This window comes from Mauremys mutica, chromosome 1 (assembly GCF_020497125.1).
Source record: "Mauremys mutica isolate MM-2020 ecotype Southern chromosome 1, ASM2049712v1, whole genome shotgun sequence".
Taxonomy (NCBI): Eukaryota; Metazoa; Chordata; order Testudines; family Geoemydidae; genus Mauremys; species Mauremys mutica.
In genome coordinates, this window is record NC_059072.1 from 270,464,774 (window position 1) to 270,486,048 (window position 21,275).

General features: G+C 42.2%; 1 protein-coding gene and 1 long non-coding RNA gene across 3 annotated transcripts in view; one reads left to right on the forward strand and one right to left on the reverse strand.

Moving 5' to 3' along the window:
- Positions 1–21,275, reverse strand: part of GPC6 (glypican 6) — a 1,140,547-nt gene that overhangs the window by 1,054,746 nt on the left and 64,526 nt on the right. Inside the window, exon 1 of one of the 2 annotated variants that reach the window (XM_045010090.1) lies at positions 3,197–3,509. The exons of the other annotated variant lie outside the window; for it this stretch is intronic. Within the exon in view, the coding sequence (XP_044866025.1) occupies positions 3,197–3,206 (10 nt within the window). The 5' untranslated portion in view covers positions 3,207–3,509. Of the gene's footprint in view, positions 1–3,196; positions 3,510–21,275 lie in introns of those variants that run through there. 2 annotated transcript variants of the gene reach the window in all.
- On the forward strand, positions 1,270–15,551 carry LOC123366534. Its single transcript, XR_006578121.1, has 3 exons — positions 1,270–2,898; positions 13,386–13,499; positions 15,283–15,551. It is a non-coding gene; the product is annotated as an uncharacterized LOC123366534 (long non-coding RNA).

Here is a 21,275-nt window from a genome sequence, read left to right on the forward strand (position 1 = left end):
ATGCAAAAAGGGTTATTAATACATTATTAGTGTTCATAAAATGTTACGTTATTACAAATTTGCCACCGCCTTTACTCAATTTTTAAGAGATATTTACCGTGATTATTTTCATACACATGATAGCTGGAGAATATAACTCACATTGTGTGAAAGAATGTAAGAATGCTCTATTCACATTCCACGAGCAATGATGCTTAGGATCTGTTATCAGAGTGTGATGGGGTGGGCTCTCTACACCCACTCTGAAGGAGTTAAAATAGGTCAGATGGGCCAATTAACCTATTAGGCTGCAAACTGGGGGACATTTAGGCTGAGAGGATCCTAATCAAGGGAAGCTCACCTATGCAGGGCAGGGACACCCTGAGGGGGGGGCAAGTGGGGCAATTTGCCCCAGGCCCCGGATCCCGCAGGGGCCCCCATGAGAGTTTTTCGGGGCCCCTGTAGCAGGGTCCTTCACTCGCTCCGGGGACCCCGGAAAACTCTCACGGGGCCTGGGGCCCCGGAGCTTCTTCCGCTCCAGGTATTCGGCAGCAGTTCGGCAGTGGGGGGTCCTTCCACTCCGGGATCCGCCACCAAAGTGCCCCGAAGACCTGCGGCGGGGGGTCCTTCCGCCTCGGGACCCGCCACCGAAGTGCTGGGTCTTCGGCGGCAATTTGGCAGTGGGGGCCCCCAGGCCCCTGAATCCTCTGGGCGGCCCTGGTGCAGGGAGCTGGTAGCAGAAAAGAGGCTGCAGAGAAGAGGCTGCAGTCACTTTCCCTGGGACAAGGGAGAGAAAGGAATTTGGACCCAAAAGGAGAGGTCTGTTTAGCAGATCTAGGAGATAGGGGTTTAGCTAGAAGAGTGGAGAATGCAAGCTTCAGATAGGCAAGTTAGAAAGCACTCCAGAGGAGTAGCAGACCTTAGCTGCTGGAAATAGGGCCCCAATGTAGGGAGCAGAGCCTGGGTTCCCCTCCCGGTCATTGAATGAGTGATACAATATGGCCAGTGACCTTGAAAACTGTCCAGGTCCATTTGTTCTAGCCACTGAGGGAGTGGCTCAGCCACAGCAGTGGCCTTAACAATGGCCTGTGATGGCTTGGCTGGAGGGCTAAGCCATGAAGATATGGTGCTACATTTCTTGAGGAGCAAGAGAGGGGCTGGAGAGTGACAGGATGGGATGAGGAACCACGAGAATAAGGTATGAGGTTGGCAGATCTAATACTTAGATGCATCCAGCAGGAGGCACTCCAGTGTGACACAGGGTTATATACTATGTCATAAAGTAGGCTTCTTTTCATACTTCCTATTTTTCAAAGAAAAACCTTAATTTTATGAAGAGATTTGACATTTCGAACTCAATTTTCCACTTAATGGTGAAAACTTTTGTTGTTCCTCAAATGCTTATGGCATAAGCTTCTTTTGAGGTGTATATTTGCAAATATTTTATATCTAAATGTAAGCCTACAGAGATTAACTTCCTGACGCTATTGCTGTATGAACAATATAATGTTTTATGCCCAAATATAGCAAGTTTATTTGAGGCTTTAACTGGTTACTAATAAAAGAAGCCCTTTGAGTATAAAATATTGATATTAATTGGAAAATTAACCATTATCTAGCAATCCTTAAGCAACTCCTTACCAAACTCAGAAAGACAAGAGTCACCTCTCCAAATATTGGTACAAAGAAAGGACAATAACTTTTTAAATTACTATTTAAGATTTTAAAACTCTCTTTAAGAATTATGTAAGTTTAAAAAGACTTTTTGAGAGCTTAAAGACCTTTATATAGGCAATAGGAATGTTTCGATTCATTTGAAACAAAATTTCAACTCCTATTAAACCCAAATAGAACTGAAGGGTTCCCGGAAAATGGACTGCATAAAAAAAAGTAATATTCCAACTTTAAGCATGTTCTGAGAGTGTCCCATCACAAAGACAGAAGCAATTACAACACTGCTGCATATGCATTAGCAGACTGCATATTCATTAGCTGAAGATACTACCAGTGCAATTCCATGAAGGTTTTTATCCAATGGAAGGGCAACAGCAGTAGATATTTGAATCTACCCAAATCTCTGAAAGAGGTGTGCCTTCCTCCTTCAGTGAAATAATGGGAGGAGGAAAGTATAAATAGACAGGGGGATGTACACCACAGTTATTTTTGATAAAATATTTAAAACTATTAAGTATGTGAAGCAGCAAACGGCTTCTAACAATGCTTTGGCCAAGTCCATTTACATTTTTCTATTTGTTTGTCCCATCTGCTTGTAATCCATTTTGTCAGTATTTCACATAAATGTATGGTGGTTTAAGGGCCCTGGATTCTAAAGAGTGCCTCAAAACTATTTTAGGGCAACATAAAGCTTTATGTTTAGCTGCTTTCTTAAAAGACTGACAGATATAGGTCCTTGATTTTAACAGCAATTGGAAATGCAGGCTCGGTCTAACAAATAGCTTGAAAATTTGCAATCTGGTAAGGTCAAGAATAACTTTGACATCATTCAAGCTGCTCGTTTCCCCAGAGGAAAAAAAATGAAGGATGTTGGTTTAGAGACAAGAAAACAGTGACGATGATGATCAGTTGACAGACTTGACACTATTTGGTGTCAGAACATTTAAATACTATTGATTAGGATCAATATAAGGGTAGCTAGGTGACATGTAAATGGCCTGTAATATATAGGAGGTAAGATTGGCCTTAAACTCTATGAATAAATCTCTGTGAATTAAGCAGGCAAGTAGCAGCACTCTCATCTCAGTTTATCCTGTTCATCTCATCTCTACATGTAAGCAAAGAACAGCAACAAAGCTGCTAAAAGGAACAAAGAAACCACAGCACAGCATCTGGAAACAGCAACCTTCTGATTCAGCACTGTTTCTGTAACATGATGACATCACTAAGACTTCAGCATCATTGGTGAGATAGAGTTTGCAAGGGATAATATTTTTTTCTTATCATTTTAATGGGATATTGAAATACTTTTGTAATTTAAGATACTACCAGTTTTTCCTGTGAAACCCCAGATTGATTAGACTGTGCATTCAAGGAAAAGAGACATAAAATAATCTTGGTAAACAGAGAAATAGTGGGATTTAATTTGAAGTAATCATTCATAATACTCATTAACTTGCCTGTCTCAGCTTGAATAGCTTCTTTTAAGATACTGAGTTAAAAACTTCCTTTGGTTTCAGAAGACTTAGTAAAGATCACTTACCTCTGCCCATTTATATATTGTTGTCTATGATAAACCAACTAGGATTCACCAGTCCATAAACAAAATTTCTTTGCCCATCTATAAATTGTTTTACTTACTTATGCTACACTGTGATAGGACTCACTTGTGATTTGGGAATAACATACTTTGTTTTTTGTTTACCTAGAGAAGAGCTTACTCAACAGGGTAGACTCACTCCCAAAGGTGTATTTTCTGTTGAAAGCTCCCCACAGAAAGACATACAGAAGAGATTGAAACTGAAATAACCATTGTTTATTGTTTGTGCTCTGCTGTTTTGTTTCATCTTTCTTTAATAATAAAATAGACATAGTTAATAATAGTATTATTTTGCTGGTCCCCTAACACAATCTTACAATCTGTGTCTCCTCCTTGTTATCCAAATTGTAACCTTCCTGCAAGGCCCTGAATTTCAGCTAGCACATTTAATCAAGGCAGCTGAACACCTTCCTACAATGAGTAGTATTTACTATGGTGACGATTATCAGAGGGGTAGCCGTGTTAGTCTGGATCTTTGCTGCTTTTATGGTGATGATGGGATTCCTCAAGACAGTATGCAGTACACATGTGTTTGCAGGACTGGACTCTTTGCAATATAAACATTTCCCACTCTCACATCCAGACACCATGTGAGCTAGAGGCAGAAACTCATATATTTTCATCTCAATAGGCTCCTTTGGTCCATGATCACAGAATATTCAACAGGGTCAATTTCTGAAGAATAACAAATCTGTATGAGGTTTTACACTGACCCTGTTCATGAGTGGAATATATATAATTTTTAAAACAAAGTGCCATTTATTTCCCCTTGGTGTTTTAAAATAAAATAATATTTTTTTTCTGACGCATCAAAATCAGAAGATGCACAAACAGAGCTATACAGCTTCATTAGAGCTGCATTGTTTCTCTTCAAAAACTGACAGTAATTTATGCCTTCAGGAGCATGACAATTGCTTCTGCATTTAATTCTGCTTTAGTTGGCACCATGCCAGCCCTGAGAAAGGACAGATCTGTAGAGCCAAATGTCATCTAGATTTCTGGTCTGACTAAACTGACAACTCAGCTTCGCCATGAATTAACTGACTCATTCCTCTATCTCCCATCTACTTATCTGCTTATCTTTGCTCCCTCGTTTTCCAGCTCCTGAACATTTCAAAGAGAGAAGTTCTCCTTTCAGGTAAAATGTCCTCTTTGTCTCACAAGTCTGACTATTCGATCATTCTTAACTCAGAGTTTGTGCACCCAAGGCCAGAAATCTTGGCACTGTGACTAACTCCGTATATACTCCTACTTCTCACAAACTGTCTGAAGTTGCCTATCATCATCTCTAAACTTGCACAATGTGTCCTTACCTAAATCCTGCCTCTTCTGAAATTCTTATTCAGATCTTAACCACTTCCCATCTTATTAAAATTCCTTTTCATGACTCTCCTAAATTCCTGTTCTCTGAACTTCATACTCTATTGTAGAAAAATTCTTGCATTTGGGGTTGATTGTGGCCCTATTCCCTAACACCTTTGTTAGCACCCTTAGCATCTCAGAATCCAGTTACAACTGCTCTCATGTTTTTTTTCAAAACTATGCATCCACCTTACCTCTCTAAATTTGCTACCTCTGCTACCTGCTCTACTTGCTCGACCTCAATCAGAGCCTTGTTTCTATACCTTCCTTGTGACTCTCATAGTTGGAGTTTTCTTTCATTCTTGCTGAACCCCATGTCATGAAGCATTCTCCTCATTTCCTCCACTTGTCAACTGTCTCTCTACAAATTTGAGCAAATTTGAGAAAAGGTGGGTGTGGTCATATAGGGGGGTGATAACAGGGACCAATTTCAGTTGGTGAGTGAGACAAGCTTTAGAGCTACACAGAGCTCCTCTCCCTGTCTGTTAAAGGTACTCAAAATGTCTCTTATCGTCCCACATTGGAATCCATAAAGGGTATCAAACATCTACAACCATCCTCGATGGGGACCCCATCCTGAAAGAAAGCTTTCCTGAACCCACTCTTCTCACCTTCAAACAACCTCCCATCCCTCCAAGCTCATTATCAGAAGCAAGCTCCTCAAAGACCAGGACACACCAACTCAAAGTGACACCAGACCCTGCCAAAACAACAGATGCAAAACTTGCAGACATATCTCCACTGCTGCAATGATCAACACCCACAACACATCTTTCAAGATCCACGTGTCCTACACATTCCTATCACAACATATGGTGTACCTCATCCAGTGCACTAACTTCCCCCAAAACAACCATGTGGGTAAAACCAGACAATCAGTGCACTCTCAAATGAACTCTCACAGGAATATGATAAAAAACAAAAACATCCTATAACCTGTGGGTGAACACTTTTCACAAAGCGATCATTTTATATTTGACCTATCAGTCCTCATCCTCAAAGAAAACTTGCACAAAGCTTTCAAAAGACAAGCCTGAGAGCTTAAATTCATAACTTTGCTAGACATTGAAAATCATGGTCTTAATAAAAATACTGGATTTATGTCTTATTACAACAATCTATAGCCCACTAACCCCCTTTTTGTCATATACTACAAGGGTATTATCAGGCCACTTCACTGTGAATGGTCCCTTAAAATATATACTAACTACTTAAGCTTAACTATCTGTTCAACCTTGTATTTAGCTGTGTCACCCTGAGTACCCTTCCCAGACCCATGGAAGAGCTCTGTGTAGCTCAAAAGTTCCTCTCTCTCATCAAGAGAAGTTGGTCCAATAAAAGATATTACCTCAGCCATTTTGCCTCTCTAATACCCTGGACGAAAACGGGTACAACAACACTGCATAAATTGCTGCAAATATGTCACTTTGGGGCAGCCCCACATAGGTGCTGGGGAAATATGCAGGAAAAGGGGGAGAAGGAATCCTTCTTTTCAGGAATCAGGCTATATCTAAACTACATACTATGTTGCCAAAACTTATGTCACTCAAGGGTAAGAATATTCCACACACACACCCCCGAGTGACATAAGTTACACAGGGGTCGGCAACCTTTCAAAAATGGTGTGACAAGTCTTCATTTATTCACTCTGATTTAATGTTTCATGTGCCAGTAATACATTTTAATGTTTTTAGAAGGTCTCTTTCTCTAAGTCTATAATATATAACTAAACTATTGTTGTATGTAAAGTAAATAAGGTTTTTAAAATGTTTAAGAAGCTTCATTTAAAATTAAATTAAAATGCAGAGCCCCCCGGACTGGTGGCCAGGACCCAGGCAGTGAGAGTGCCACTGAAAATCAGCTCAAGTGCCGCCTTTTGCACGCATGCCATAGGTTGCCTACCCCTGAGTTACACCGACACAAGCGTTTGTGTGTACAGCGCTAGGTTAGCAGGAGAGCTTCTCCCACCAACATAGCTTATGCTGCTCATGGAGGTAGGTTTTTTACGCTGATGGGAGAGCTCATCAGCAAAGAGCGTCTTCGCCAGACGTGCAGCAGTGGCATAGCTGCGCTGTACATATAGACATATCCTCAGAGAGCTTTAATGGCCCTCGCACAATCCCTCTGCAAAGGTGAAGGGAGGGATCTTCCAGCCGCATGCACAACCTTGTCCACGCTTGTACACTGTCATCCAACAACTCTCTGTAGAACTGGGTTCCATGATGTAGAGGGGAGGTGTCCCATAAATGAAAACCCGCTTCCCTTCTTGACTAGTGGAACTGTACTTGTCGGGGTAGCAGAAGGATTTACTCCTTTTAGCATATGATTAAAATTCTGCAAATCACAATAGTCCATCCTTCCATTCTTCTTAATTATAATTCGTATATACTCGATCATAAGCTGGTTTGTTTATAAGCCAACCTCCCCAAAATGGATAAGTAAAAATGGAAAATTTGTATGACCCGTTCATAAGCTGACCCTATAATTCAGGGGTCAGCAAACTTTGGCTCCAGGGCTATCAGGATAAGCCGCTGGTGGGCCGAGATGGTTTGTTTACTTCGAGCGTCCGCAGGCACGGAGGTAAACCTAAGTAAACAAAGTGTCCTGGAGCGCTAGCTGCTTACCCTGACGGTCCGGGACAGCAACTTGTGGGGAAATTTTTTTGCGGGGGAGAAGCTGGCGGTCGGGGGAATAATCCCTGTGACCACCCCCCCATATGACCCCATCCCTAGCCCGGGACCCCCACACTCTCCCCATCCCATCCCTTCCCACCTTATCTGGGGAGGGCCAGGGGAGGATGTCTCTGGCCCGGCTGAAGCTGATCTGGCAGGCTGGGCAGTGTGGCCACAGCCTGCTCCAGCGGGCCGGGCCTGGTGGCATGGCCACAGCATGTTCCAGCATGCTGCAGCCTGCCAGCCCCAGAGCTGCAGCTCCTTCGGAGCAGCGTGGCCAGAAGCGGAAAGACTCTGGCCCTGCCTCTTCCCTTCTGGCTCTGCAGGCTGTGCTGCCTCTCCTTGCTCCCTCTGTTGGGGGGAGGGGCTGTGTCCCACCTCTCCCTCTCTATAACCGTTCATAAGCCGACCCCCTTCTCTGGTGCTTCCCTTTTTTACTAAAAAAATTTGGCTTATGAACAAGTATATACAGTAGTCTGTTTAAAAAAATATCTGCCTCAATTACTGGTCTAAAATTGCTCTTTTTTTTCCTTTTTCTTTCAAAAGCTTGTTTGTATGAGAGTCACAGCACCCTAAACTAGTATCATTTTAACCTACTTTTCTTGATTAAGTGTGATATTTTGTATAAAGGCCTCTATATAAAAATTAATTGTATTGCATTGCACTACATTTTATGTGAGACTCTGAAAGTATTTTTGGATTCCTCAATAAAACCAGATGAAAGAGTTTCTAGGAAAACAGTGGTCTATAGACAAACTGGTAGATATTATGCCAGATGAAAATATACTGATTTTCTTTAGAGAATAAAATTCAGAAAGAAAACATCTGAGGAAAAATGAAATAAAAATTATCTCCATGTACATTAAACAGACTTTACTATAAAAGCAGCAAAGAGTCCTGTGGCACCTTATAGACTAACGGACGTATTGGAGCATGAGCTTTCCTGGGTGAATACCCACTTCGTCAGACGCATGTATGGCCTTTATTTCCCCCTTTCACTTGTGTCTGACAAAGTGGATATCCACCCACAAAAGCTCATGCTCCAATACGTCTGTTAGTCTATAAGGTGCCACAGGATTCTTTGCTGCTTTTACAGATCCAGACTAACATGGCTACCCCTCTGAGACTGTACTATGTTGGTCACGTTAAAGTGGTATCCCAGATCTCTGTAATGGAGGTTTATATTATTATCAAACACAAGATCTGAACTGTTACAGACACCTCTCACTCTTAGTGGTGTGATTCCCAGCTTGTGGAGAAGCTGAGTTTCTGTTTGGTCAGCCCAGAAATGTAGATGACATTTGGCTCTACAGATCTGCCCTTTCTCAGGGCTGACATGACTCTCTTTTGAGCTAGCATGCTAAAAATAGTAGTGTAGGTCAAGTAGCATGGGCAGTGGTGGCACAGCCTAGCCACGCTGACCAACAGGGTTTGGGTGGGTTTATGCAACAGCACAGCTAGTGAGTATGTATACATGAACTGAGAATCACACACCTAGCTCATAGTTTCAACACAGACTAAAACAATTCTTAAAAGTCAGGAATGATTCTTCTAGTGCTCATTTATATGCGGGTTCCCATGTTAAAAGTAAGTTCAAAGGAGCTGGAAGGTAGAGCGTTCATTAAAAGTAGTCTTGTAGTTGTCTTGTAATGCCATTCACAAAGTATTACTAGCGGTGGTGATTTTACAAAACTCTTCCAAATAGAAGATATAAAAGAGACTTCATGTTCTACTATTCTGACACTATTATAAGTGTATAAACAGAATATCAAATGACTGCAGTATATATAAGGGAAACATCTGTTGAAGAATTTCTTATTAATCAAAGGGAAAGTTATTAAATATTCTCTCTATCTCAGATAAAGCAACTACCAGTAAAAATGTTCATGAGTATCAAGAAATCTCAGGCTACAATAACCCCAATTTGTAATACCTGCACATGATTTGAAGTTGTCCTAATATGTGTTCAGTTAAAAGTAATCTTATGATAATGGCAATATCACTGATCTTTGTAGGAATTGATTATCTCTAGAGATTACTGATAATAGGCAGTTATTAACTGATAACTTGGGAATTAATTATAGGCTGCAGCTACACTATGAGCTAGCGGTGTGATTCCCTTTCACATGTACACATACTTGCAGTAGTTCTCATTGAGCTACTACAAGTATAAATAGCAGTATAGCCGTGATAGCATGGATAGTAGCAGTGGAGGCATGGCTGGGCCATGCTTAGTATACACCCGCTGGTTTCAGGAAGATTTGTAATTGGATCAGTTTAGCTCCACTGTCACGGGCCATGCTACCAGTGATTGCTAGTCTGAGTATGCATACATGAGCAGGAGAATCGCATCCCTAACCTGTAATGCAGATGTATCTATAGGCAGAGCTGGTAGCACCACCTATATTTAAGGTAGCCCAGTATAGCCCATTATACAACTGTGTTTTCAATAATTTATAACTTTGCCAAACATTAATCATTCAAGAGGAAATTTTCCATGCCAGAGGTATGCCTCAGGTTGAATTTTTTGGAAAATTTCAGCAAAAATTGTTCAGCCTCTTCCTAGATTGAGATATGGGGAAATTCATTCTTTTGCCTGTGTTCAAAAATTCTTAGAGGTATTTCATTAGGGAACCCTCCATACTTTGATGCAGGGACTTGAAATTTGGCAGGGACTTGAAATCTGACACCCTCTGCTGTTCCCATGAAAAATCACCTTTGAGAAAATCTCAGTTCTCATGTGCTCATGTGCTCAGTAGAGATTTGTTAAAAGGGGGGGCATCCCAATTCACTGAAGAGTCCATCTGTGCTGATTATGCTGCATCCCAGGGCTGCCAAGTCTGAAAAGGACTTTCCCTGCAATTACTGCTGCTGGCTGCTATGGGTAACTGGGGGGCTTGGTATCAGAACTGAGAGCAGGGAGACTGTCTTTCTTCTGCTCCCCAATGATCCCTGTGCTGGCTCCCAGGCAGCATGCGGAGGAAGTAGCCTGACTCCAATGAAAAGGGGACAAAAGACACAGAGGGCAAGAAGGCATAGCAGCAAGGACAGTAAATTTGGACACAGATTTTAGTTGGGAGAGGGGAGAAACTGGGAACTGTGGGAAAATTGGGGCAGGAAGAGATTGGGAATAAGTGTGGGGGAGCAGACTGAGATCAAATGAGAAGCTGTGGGGAGGGGTAAAGACTGGGAGCCAGTGGAGAGGAAAAAAGGAGTGAGGGGTCAGCAATATTGCCAATCCCCAAGTTCAAAGAGCAAGCGTCAGACCACAGAAAAATCATTAACTGTCCCCAATATCATGAAGTTGTTTTTATTTTAATGTATTTTCTGGTGGGTTTTTTGGGTTTTTTTGGTCTGTCTTTTGATTTTTAAACTCTTCCTACCCATTCCCATTGTGTCTGGGACCATTTCAGTATTGTCAACTCTCTGACTTACACAGTCAGGCGCTTTTGGTGCCCACTGCAGGAGTTCTTGCTGACAGACTCAACTAAGATCAACTCATAAAGATTTATATAGAATGCTGCCTGATGTGGAGCTTCCAGCTTCTCCACTAACCCCAAATTCTAATTGATTAATTCTGTGCCCCCCCCCCCACACACATACCCCCTCATTTGCCCATTCGCCACCCCCACTCCCATTTCATTTCTTCAGTCAGCAGCACCACATATGCCCCTCAATCACCTCTCCTCCACCACTCCTGCTCAGGCCTGAGGAGACTACTAAGGTGGGGACCTTCTCCCAAGACATGGGGAGCAGGGGTACTTCAGCCCTTCTTCCCCTTCCCAGGCCTGATGTTGCAGGGATGGGGACAGGGGAGCAGAAAACAGACTGATCAATTTTTCACAGAAGGAGAAGAGGAGGAAGGAGCGGATCAGGACTCTTTCTACATCCCCTTCTCTCATCCCTTCCTGTGAAAATGATGTCAGCTGTTCTCTAGCCCCCATAGCTGCCCACCCATCCCCATAAATGAAATCTCCTCTTGGGTCCTGAGCAGAAGATAAATTCACCAATGTTTGTGAAGTACTCAGATACTATAGTGATAAGCGCTATAGAAATGCCCATGAAGAAATTAATAATTCTGTCTTCAGAGTAGGATTTGAATAAGAACATAAAAACATAAGAACGGCCATACTGGGTCAGACCAAACGACCATCTAGCCCAGTATCCTCTTTTTTGAACGCTGTTATAGTCTGAGCCTTCACAACATCCTCTGGCAAGGAGTTCCACGGATTGACTGTGCATTGTGTGAAAAAATACTTCCTCTTGTTTGTTTTAAAACTGCTGCCAATTAATTTCATTTGGTGACCCCTAGTTCTTGGCATGCATCTGATGAAAGCTTATTCGCCAATACTTCTGTTAGTCTATAAGGTGCCACAGGACTCTGTCGCTTTTTACAGATCCAGATTAACACGGCTACCCCTCTGATACCTAGTTCTTGTGTTATGAGAAGGAATAAATAACACTTCTTTCTTTACTTTCTCTACACCTCTCATGATTTTATAGACCTCTATCATATCCCCCCCTTAGTCGTCCTTTTTCCAAGCTGAAAAGTCCTAGTCTTATTAATCTCTCCTCAGATGGCAGCCGTTCCATACCCCTAATCATTTTTTGTTGCTCTTTTCTGAACTTTTTCCAATTCCAATATATCTTTTTGGAAATGGGGCAACCACATCTGCACACAGTATTCAAGATTTGGGTGTACCATGGATTTATATAGTGGCAATATGATATATCTATATATCTTATTATCTATCCTTTTTTTAATGATTCCCAACATTCTGTTCACTTTTTTGACTGCCGCTGCACATTGAGTGGATGTTTTCAGAGAACTATCCCCAGTGACTCCAAGTCATTCTCCAAGTGTGCAGTAAATAAGACTAGGGGCCACTCACTGAGCAATGAGGCTGAAACAAAGTATTGAATAGCTGTACATTAACATAATGGTCTGTCTGTCTAGCCCAGTATCCTGTCTTCCAATACTGACTGATGCCAGATGGGGGAACAAAAAGAACAGGGTAATTATCGAGTGATCAATCCACTCATGAGCACTGAATGAGGCAGAGGTCCTGTGGAAAAATTGTATGTGATCATGTAATTAAAGACTATATCATAAAGCATATGCATATTTTAAATCAAAATTAACACGAGTCAGTATTGGAAGAAGGGCACAGTATTGTGCTTGGCCCCAACTTTTGCTAGCTCTTACATGGTAGAATATAAAATAATAAATAAATCATAGCAATATGTTGTACTTTCATAACACCTTCATCCAGATATTTTAAAGTGCTCTACAAACAGGTTGAGGAGGTAAATGTTACTATCCTCATTTTACAGTGAGAAACCTCATGGGAAGAGTGGGTTAGCGAATCACCCAAGAACACATAGCAGTTCAGTGGCAAACATGAGAACAGAATCCAGGTCTCCTGACTCCTTGTCTCAGACCCTAATCAATAAAACAAAATGTATATGTGATTATGTGTTATATTTGGATGTTTTTAAAAATGAGAAACAATCAATGAGCTTGTCTATATGGTGCATTGGTCCACACCAATGGGGTGTAGATTTTCTCATCTGCACCAGCCTGTTGTGTATTAATTGGCCCATGGGAATCCTGCTGGCATGCACTAGAAGTTCTTCACTGCACATTAATGTAATCCCCAAATAGTATTATGTTAACACAAACTAGGAAACTTTTAATGTGGGCCAGCAAGGTTCATGGGCCAGTTAGTGCATAACACATTAAGGCCAATGGGGGCGGTGGGAAGCGGCGCGGGTGAGGGATGTGCTGGCCGCGGCTTCGCACCGCCCCCATTGGCCTGGGATGGCGAACCGCGGCCAGTGGGAGCCACGGTCCGCCGAACCTGCCAACACAGCAGGTAAACAAACTGGCCTGGCCCGCCAGGATGCTTACCCTGGCGAGCCGCGTGCCAGAGGTTGCCGACCCCTGCATTAAGGCATTCTAGAATTTACACCCCAGCTTGTGGCACTAACACATTATGTAGAAAACCCTTGTGTCATAAAAAGTGAACTTACCCTATTCCTAAAGTGAATCTTGCATCGGATAAGATAAAAAATCATCTTCTCTCTCTGTTTTTTAGGAATACCAGCTGAGCATATGGTGCCTGGTAGATATTAGGGGATGGATGGACCACTCTGAAGGGTGACATACTCTCACATATTTCATCATTTTAAAACCCCTGGAGCCAAATAAGGTAAAGTCTAAAAACCAATTAATTCTGCTCAATGCCAATTCCTCAACACTGACAAAAGTTGTATAAAAGTAAGTTTGAATAACACAATGTACACTATAGAGTATATTCAATTAATTCAGCTTATTTTTACAATTATCTTTCAAAGTAAAAATTTAACATTTTAGGCATTACAGGTTCTTACATTCCAATTAAATATTGTTTGTAAAGCAGAAAATATATTAATCTATGGCTATCAGTATAATTCAACTGAATGTATTTACACTTAATGTCAGTTAAATATCAATTATAGTTGATTTATGAACTTTACATCATACCTATTGCCTTGGCACCTTTTATCTGTAATCCAAAATCTGAAAAACATACAAATACAAAATTGCCCACTAGAGCAGTGGTCCCCAAACTTTTCAGGGGCACACTTTCCACTTACCCCTGTCCGTGCCCCACCCCCGCAGCGCAAACAGGAGTAAGGAGGACAAAACTGGAGCCACATCTGGGGGCAGGTCTGGGGCCGGGATCGGGGTCAGAGCCAGGTGCATAGCTGTGGCCAGGGCCGAGGCTGGGGGTGGTGCTGGGATGGGGCCAGGAGCGGAGCTGCGGCTGGGAGCAGAGCGGGGCTGAATGGCGCTCCTTCTCCTCCCCTCGTGGGGGCTGGCCTGGGCCCAGCCACGTCCCTCCCTGAATCAGGGCCGTCTCTAACTTTTTTGCCGCCCCAAGCAAAAAAAAAAAAAAAAGAGTGCTGCCCCGCTGTAACATCCCCCCCCCCGTGAGCGCCGCGCCGCCCAAGCCCCCCGCACCCCTCTGAGCACCGCGCTGCCCAAGCCCCCCACACCCCTCCCGAGCACCGCCCAGCTGAAACAAAAACAAACAAACAAACAAAACCCTCCAGCGCCACCCAACTGAACCCAAAAAAATAAATAAATAAACCCAAGCGCCGCCCTGCCCCAAGGTGCCGCCCCAAGCACGTGCTTGGTCGGCTGGTGCCTGGAGCCGGCCTAGCCCTGAATGTTCCGCCGCACCCCTTAGGGGGTGCACTACACAGTTTGGGGACCTCTGCACTAGAAGCAGCTGTGAAGCTCTAAACTGCAAGGTATAATCCAATATTTTCCCACAAAGAAAAGAACTTAACCCAACACTAACAAAATGAATCCATTTTACATGGTGCTCTGAACACTACCAAAACTGAGTTGTGATAGACCACAAGGGAAGTGAATTCCAAAGTCAAGGATTCTGACATACACAGGTTCCACAATAAATCCTGGAAAGTTAAATACCAGTAATTAACAGCAAGAGAATCACAAGCTATTTTAACTACTCTGACTGAAAATAGGATGAGAGGTGGTCTATCAGGTAGCTAAATCCTTAAATTACTCCTAGAACTTATGGAATGGTTAGACAATAAACAAGTATATCCAGCATATAATGCCTAATATGATACTGAAGGGTCAGAGTCTTTCCCCCTTATTCATGTTGTGTAGTAACCTATTTCTTGAATAGTCCCGTTGAAATAAATGAGAGGCAAGTTGTTACTCAACATGAATAAGGTGGCAGAATCTGCCTTTAGAATATAAGAAATCACTTTAATTATGGACAAAAGGGGGCTGACATGCCACCAAGTCTGTTCTGATTTGGAGTAGTGCCAAATATATCTAATTTTTATCACTGTTATTATTGAAATTGAGGAATTCGGTGCTTGCTTGTAAGATGGGGGAATAGAGGGAAGGCAGGGGGAGGTGGGGATTACTGTCTACTAAACAAAATTAATTTCTGTCCTTGTTGTCTATAGTTTGGATGATGAGAATGAAAACATCACTCATTTTGGACGAATGGACTGGATTTCCCAGGCAGCCATTCCAGGCCAAAAGAAAGGCCAAAAGAAAATAAACGTATGATCTCTCTGTCTTTAAAAATATTTTATGTTTTCAGCATCTACAATGAAGCTAAATGGTTGCAATACTTCCTAACTGTGATTAGTTTTATAAACTATTTCCCCTCCCATAGGATTGGTTGTCTGAAACCAGCTACCACAATAAGTTCTGTGTAAAATAAACTGTAAAGCCAATAAGACAAATATGTGGTTTTCTTGCAGATTAATACTGTCTAAAATGTGCATCACTGCAATATCAACACTCGGTTTTCAGAATCCTCAGAAACTGTAATATGAAGGAACAGATTCCTGCAAAACACTGTAGATTTACCTGAAGCTAACAGAAGTGTATCTGAAGTTACCCAATTTGTCTGCTAGTTGATTGCAAGTCTATAAAGTGCATATCCTTTTATAAGCATAACATTTGTTAACACATGTTGACATCACACACACACAGAGTTGGCTCATTATATAAAATGTATATTTATATATGATACTAAGTTGTGCATCTAACGAGCCTGCAAACTTGTGCTCCAATCCCTGCCACCCTCATTTTCCCTTCCCTCTTTACACCATATATTTCCCCACTTGATGCTTTAAACTGTAAACTCTTTAGCGAAAGGATGGTCTCTTATATGCATTTCTACGGAGCCTCATCCAACTGAGACTCTGACTGGGACTTCTGGATGCAGTATTATTAGCAGTACAAATAACAATAGCCAGAGACTTCATGACAGGTGTTTCAATTTAATCATAGTTCTCAGGTGATGGAAGCACTTGACTTATAACCGCAAGCAACATAACACACTCCAGACATCATATTATTACATTACTATCCAGTCCTTGTCATGCGTTTTTCCTCATTTAATTAATATGATTATACGACTCAAACAATGACATTACAGTTTATGCCTCATAGGAATATCTATATAGCCTCCAGCAATTGTGCCATTCTTTAAGTTGTTTTGCTTTTGAGATCTCTATCTTCCTTGCAGTTATACATTGTGTGCATATATTATAACACATAAGAAAAGTCTTCATCTCACAGAGCTCATTAGGGGCTTAAATTAACCAGTTTCAGATGTATGATTTTGACCTCAAGAACTGTCCTCAATCAATGAGATAAAAATGATAGTTGTCATAACATCCTTTTTTGGACACATTACTCTAGAAATCTGCAATCAGAGCCTACTCCTCAGCTGGTGAAGCTCTCATTGAATATATTTCTCATTGCTTTGCCTGATTAAATACTAAAAGAAGAAAAGGGATCAGTAGGACTGAATAAGCTAATCAGAATGTCTGAACAGGTCATCATATGATTAAATATCCTTCCTGCCTCATGCCCCATTCCCTTTCCACCTGCAGAAAAGCTGTATAGAGAGAAGCATTTCCTGCTTTGGTACACTTGCAGTGCCAGCATATGTCTTAACATGTTAACATGTAACATGCTGAAAACGTTACAACAAATGTTGCTCCGAATATGTATTTCACAGAGGACTGAAGAGTCATGCTCTAATTAAGATCATTGTGAAGTACTGAAAATAACTGTCATTTCAAAACAGGCATCATAGCAAAGGTATTTCTCATAGTGACATTGTCCACTTTTGTACTATGGTACCAGTGTTAACGGTGTGAGGTATCTGTGGCTGCAATGAATTCAACAGAATATTCAGTTAAATAAATTCTTCCATTCCTACACTCCTGCATTTCTAAACATAACAGGGCATCAGCATTTCTGTATTTAGATGTAAGAAACGGACTGATATTACAGGTGCTATTACACTAATTCTTTACTTTCATAAAGGTTGAAAGCAGAACTATTCCAATAGCAAGGAAAGAAATTGTGACAAGTTCACAAATATTGGAGCTTCAGTTTAGGTAGGCTATATTCAATCCCTCTGGTATTCACAAATTCATGAAGCTTCTAAACCAGTCTGCATGATTTGGTCGAACATCAGTTTTGAAGCTCAAATACCAGCAATGAATAACTCATGAATAATCCAGACACGGACATTTGTTCCCTAGAGCCATTTATTAAATAGTTTAGAATACAGAATAGATTAGCAAATACTTGGGACTAGTTTGTGTCAGGTACGTGAAGCCAAAATTCTCCCAGTTTTGTATTGGGTGAATGTTATTCATCCAGCTACAGTTATTAGTGATTTTAAACTCTTGATTGCTGTATGAACTGTGATTGTTTTTGTCCAAGTTTCATTTATATAATTAGGATATAGTCATCTTCATTTTTTCCTGTTTAAATTCATGTCATATTCTGGGAAGCATGAGGTCACATTATTGACTGATTGAATGAAGTGTCTGGGAAATAACCCTCTCACTCGGGGAGACAATTCTTCTGGCCCCTTCTTTGAAAGCTGTTGCTCTAAAGAAAGTAATTTCCTGACAGCGTATTTGCTTTCACATTTGACCCATTTTCCCTTATTGTTTTTGTGAAATACTGAAATTCAATTCCTGTGTTATGCACTGATGTGCTGGGGAACCTCCTCACCACTTATGTGATTGGAGCATAATAGAATAATTATTTCATAATGCTCTCCCCACACACACACCTGCTCAGTGTGGGTGGAGTTTTGGCCGGACCAGCAGGAGATAGAAGGCCCTTTGCATCCTGATAGGCATGGCAGGACACACTAATCAGAAGGAGGTGCTGTTCCTCCCTTTCCATGCCTCACGGTTTCGGTGCTATTAGCCAGTTTTTGAGAAGGCAGTGGGGAATCACAGCAGTCATTTGGGTCCTGTGTCAACCTCCTCTGAAAATAAAAGCCTCTACTCAGGAGTAAGTGACCATTTAGCCCCGACATAGCTACATCCACCGATTCTGCCCTTGTTCCATGTAGTTGTCTAGCTGGCTCTCCAGATATGCTGTGGGTCTAGCCAGATTGTCTTTTTCAGGGTCAGGAAGGGATTTTCACACAGAATAAAAGTGGCCTATGTCGGACTGGTTTTTTTACCGTCCACACAACACCTTGGTGGTTTGGCTGGGTGAGTTAGGATAGTAAAAAGGAGAAATTAGAGAAGAACTAATCCCTAAAGCCTTTGTTGCAACTTGCAGTTGGTGTCCAGTGTGTATAGTCCTAGTAAGTGGATAACCAGCTTCAGGGGTAAACCTGAGGGACTAGCATCAACCCACATTGGTTTGAGACTAAGGTTATCTTAAATCTCCTGCTGGCTTAGTCAGTCTTGTAGCCATTCTCTTCTGCTGCATGAGGAGAGATTGGAAGGAATCCCAGCCAGTGCTAAAAGTGGTCTGATAAAAGTGTGGGATCTATCATGGTAGCAGCAGCTTTAGGTACATGGTGCTAAAGATTGCCCCTTAGTATCCTGGCCCAATTAAAAAAAATTCTGACACCCACCCCTTCCACTTTAAACACTGATCATAAACCTCAGCCAGATCTCTATAAGCCATACCTCTAACAATAGGCTGGGAATCTTTACCCATCCCAGTCATAACCCTGCCCCAACCTTAACCCTAAAATGGGGATCTTTACCTATCTGACCATGAACCTGGGCTCAGGAAGCCTTGTCAGACCCAATACTAACCCCAAGCAGGGATCTTTACTAGCCCCAACACTTGCTCTGGCCCAAAATGTAACCCTAGACCAGGAAGCCTTACTGGTTCTAACCTTATCCTCAGTCTGGGAACCCCTACGGGTCCCAATCCTAATCCTCACCCATGGAGCCTCTCTGACCTAAACCCTACTCCTAACACGGGGAGCACTAGCTGCATTCAACCCTAACCATAGGCCAGGGAACCATACCAAATCCAACCCTAATCTTCAGCTGCAGAGTCTTACCAGTCCCAACCATAACCTGAAGAGTCTCCGCTAGTCCCCACCCGAAACCTAGCACGGGAATCACTCAGGCCCCTACCCTCATGCTAGGCCAGGAAGCCTTAGTGACCCTAATTCTAACTCTTTGCTAGTGATATCCACAGACCCCATCCCTAACTGTAGAATGGGAGCCTTATTCCCCTCCTTCCCCCCGCGTTTTCTATGCTAGGGACTGCTACAGGCCACAACCCCAACCAGTGGTTAAAGTGGTCTGAAACAAGTGTGTGTGTGGGTGGGTGGGGGGGTGTCTATCATCTTCTGGGAACAAAGCTTTGCTAAAACAATGTATTAAGTGCACTCCTTAGTACCCTGGTTCCGTTTTTAAAAAACTTGCCATGTGTGTGTCCCTTTATGACTCCTCTTCTCCCCCACTCAACTTTAAGCATTTATCATATTACGGGTTGAATCTCTGGTTCAAATATGTAGGGTCAGGCTGGGTGGAGTAAGGCTGTGGCTTGGCCTATACCTAAAACTTAGGTCAACCTCGCTATATCACTAAAGAATGTGAAAAATTCACATCCCTGAGGGACATAGTTAAGCCAACCTAAGCCCTCGTGTAGACACTGAAAAGTTGACAGAAGAATTCTTCCATTGACCCAGCTACCACCTTTTCAGGGGGTGGATTTACTACAGCAATGGAAAAACTCTTCCCCAGCCGTAGAAAGCGTCTACATTACAATGGTGTAGCTACAACTGCACTGCTGTTGTGCTTGTGGCGTACATAGACTGAGTGTTGTTTTCTCTCCTTCTTGGTTAAATTAGATATTTGGGTCTAACTGGATATTCGAGACTAACTGCCTTGTAGTTGCCGGGATGGAGGGAAGGACAGCAGTCAGCTTTATCTTCCTCCTACACCATTTGGGATTAGTTTTAAAAAGCTGTAGCTTGTCATGTTAAACCCATTCTTGTTGTTTGGGCCTTGTTTCCTGCAGGATTTGATCAAAAATGCTTAGGGATTTTTTTTCTTTGATTTTTTGTTTGTTTTTTATTTTTTTAAGAAGTAAATGTTGACAGATCAGTTGATGCAACAAGTGTACTTACAAAGGACTGTGGCAATGCAAGGTATCATTGCAGTGGCATGGTTAACCATATATCCGGAATTCAGCCAACAAGAACTATAACATTTTTCTGTTCCCAGATTTCTCAAGTCAGAAGGTAAGGTTCCCCACCTCCCAGCCAACAATTTCAAAAGCAAGAAAAGCAACCTTCAGCCAACAGTTCCCAAAATACAGGTGAAGTTTCTTCTTTCTATTCATTCTCTAAAAAAAAAAGGAAGTCTTGCTCTCACCCAGCTCAAGAGGAAGCTTCTGTGTTTTCTTTCTGAAGCTATCAGAGCCCTTGTCCATTGCTTCTTCTCGGCTCATTCAGGGAATCAGGTGTTTGCTGCCAGTTGGTCTCATTAACATTCCCCTCAAGGAACTGCTGCTGTCCAATTACACTAGCTGCCAGATCACAGACAGCCGGAGGCTAAGGTGGATTTTCTCCCTTGCAATTTCAGCACCAGATGGAAGCTGTATAGCACAGGATTTTAAACCCTTCGTTGTGAGGCACACTGCAGGGTTCATTCATCCCATCACTTACTGCCCCCACTAGAAATTAGTTTGTGCTTACTTAAGGGTTACACTTACAATTAGATCAACTTGACTCCATTGCTCATGTCTGTAAAAAATTTCATTCTCTGGGTGCCATAGTTAGGTCAACCTAACTGCCAGTTTAACCACAGCTAGGGAAATGGAAAAAACTTGTGAATGAAGTGGATTTACTACAGCAACAGAAAAATCCCTTCCATTGCTGTAGCAAGCATTTACATAATGTCTACACTACAGCAACTACAGCGGCACAGCTATGGCACTGCCGCTTGCTGCTGCAATGTAGACACTTCCTACGTGGACAGAGGGGGTTTTCTGTCAATGCAGGTTTGATGAGGTGGACTAGGTCTGGAAGACTCCTGCTGAAGGGAGGAAGCCTTGTGCTATGGCCCCATACCAGGGCCGTGAGAAAGAACTAGAGACTGTATACCCCAGAAGGGGGAACAGTGTGTGTGACTTGGCCGGAGGGCCATAT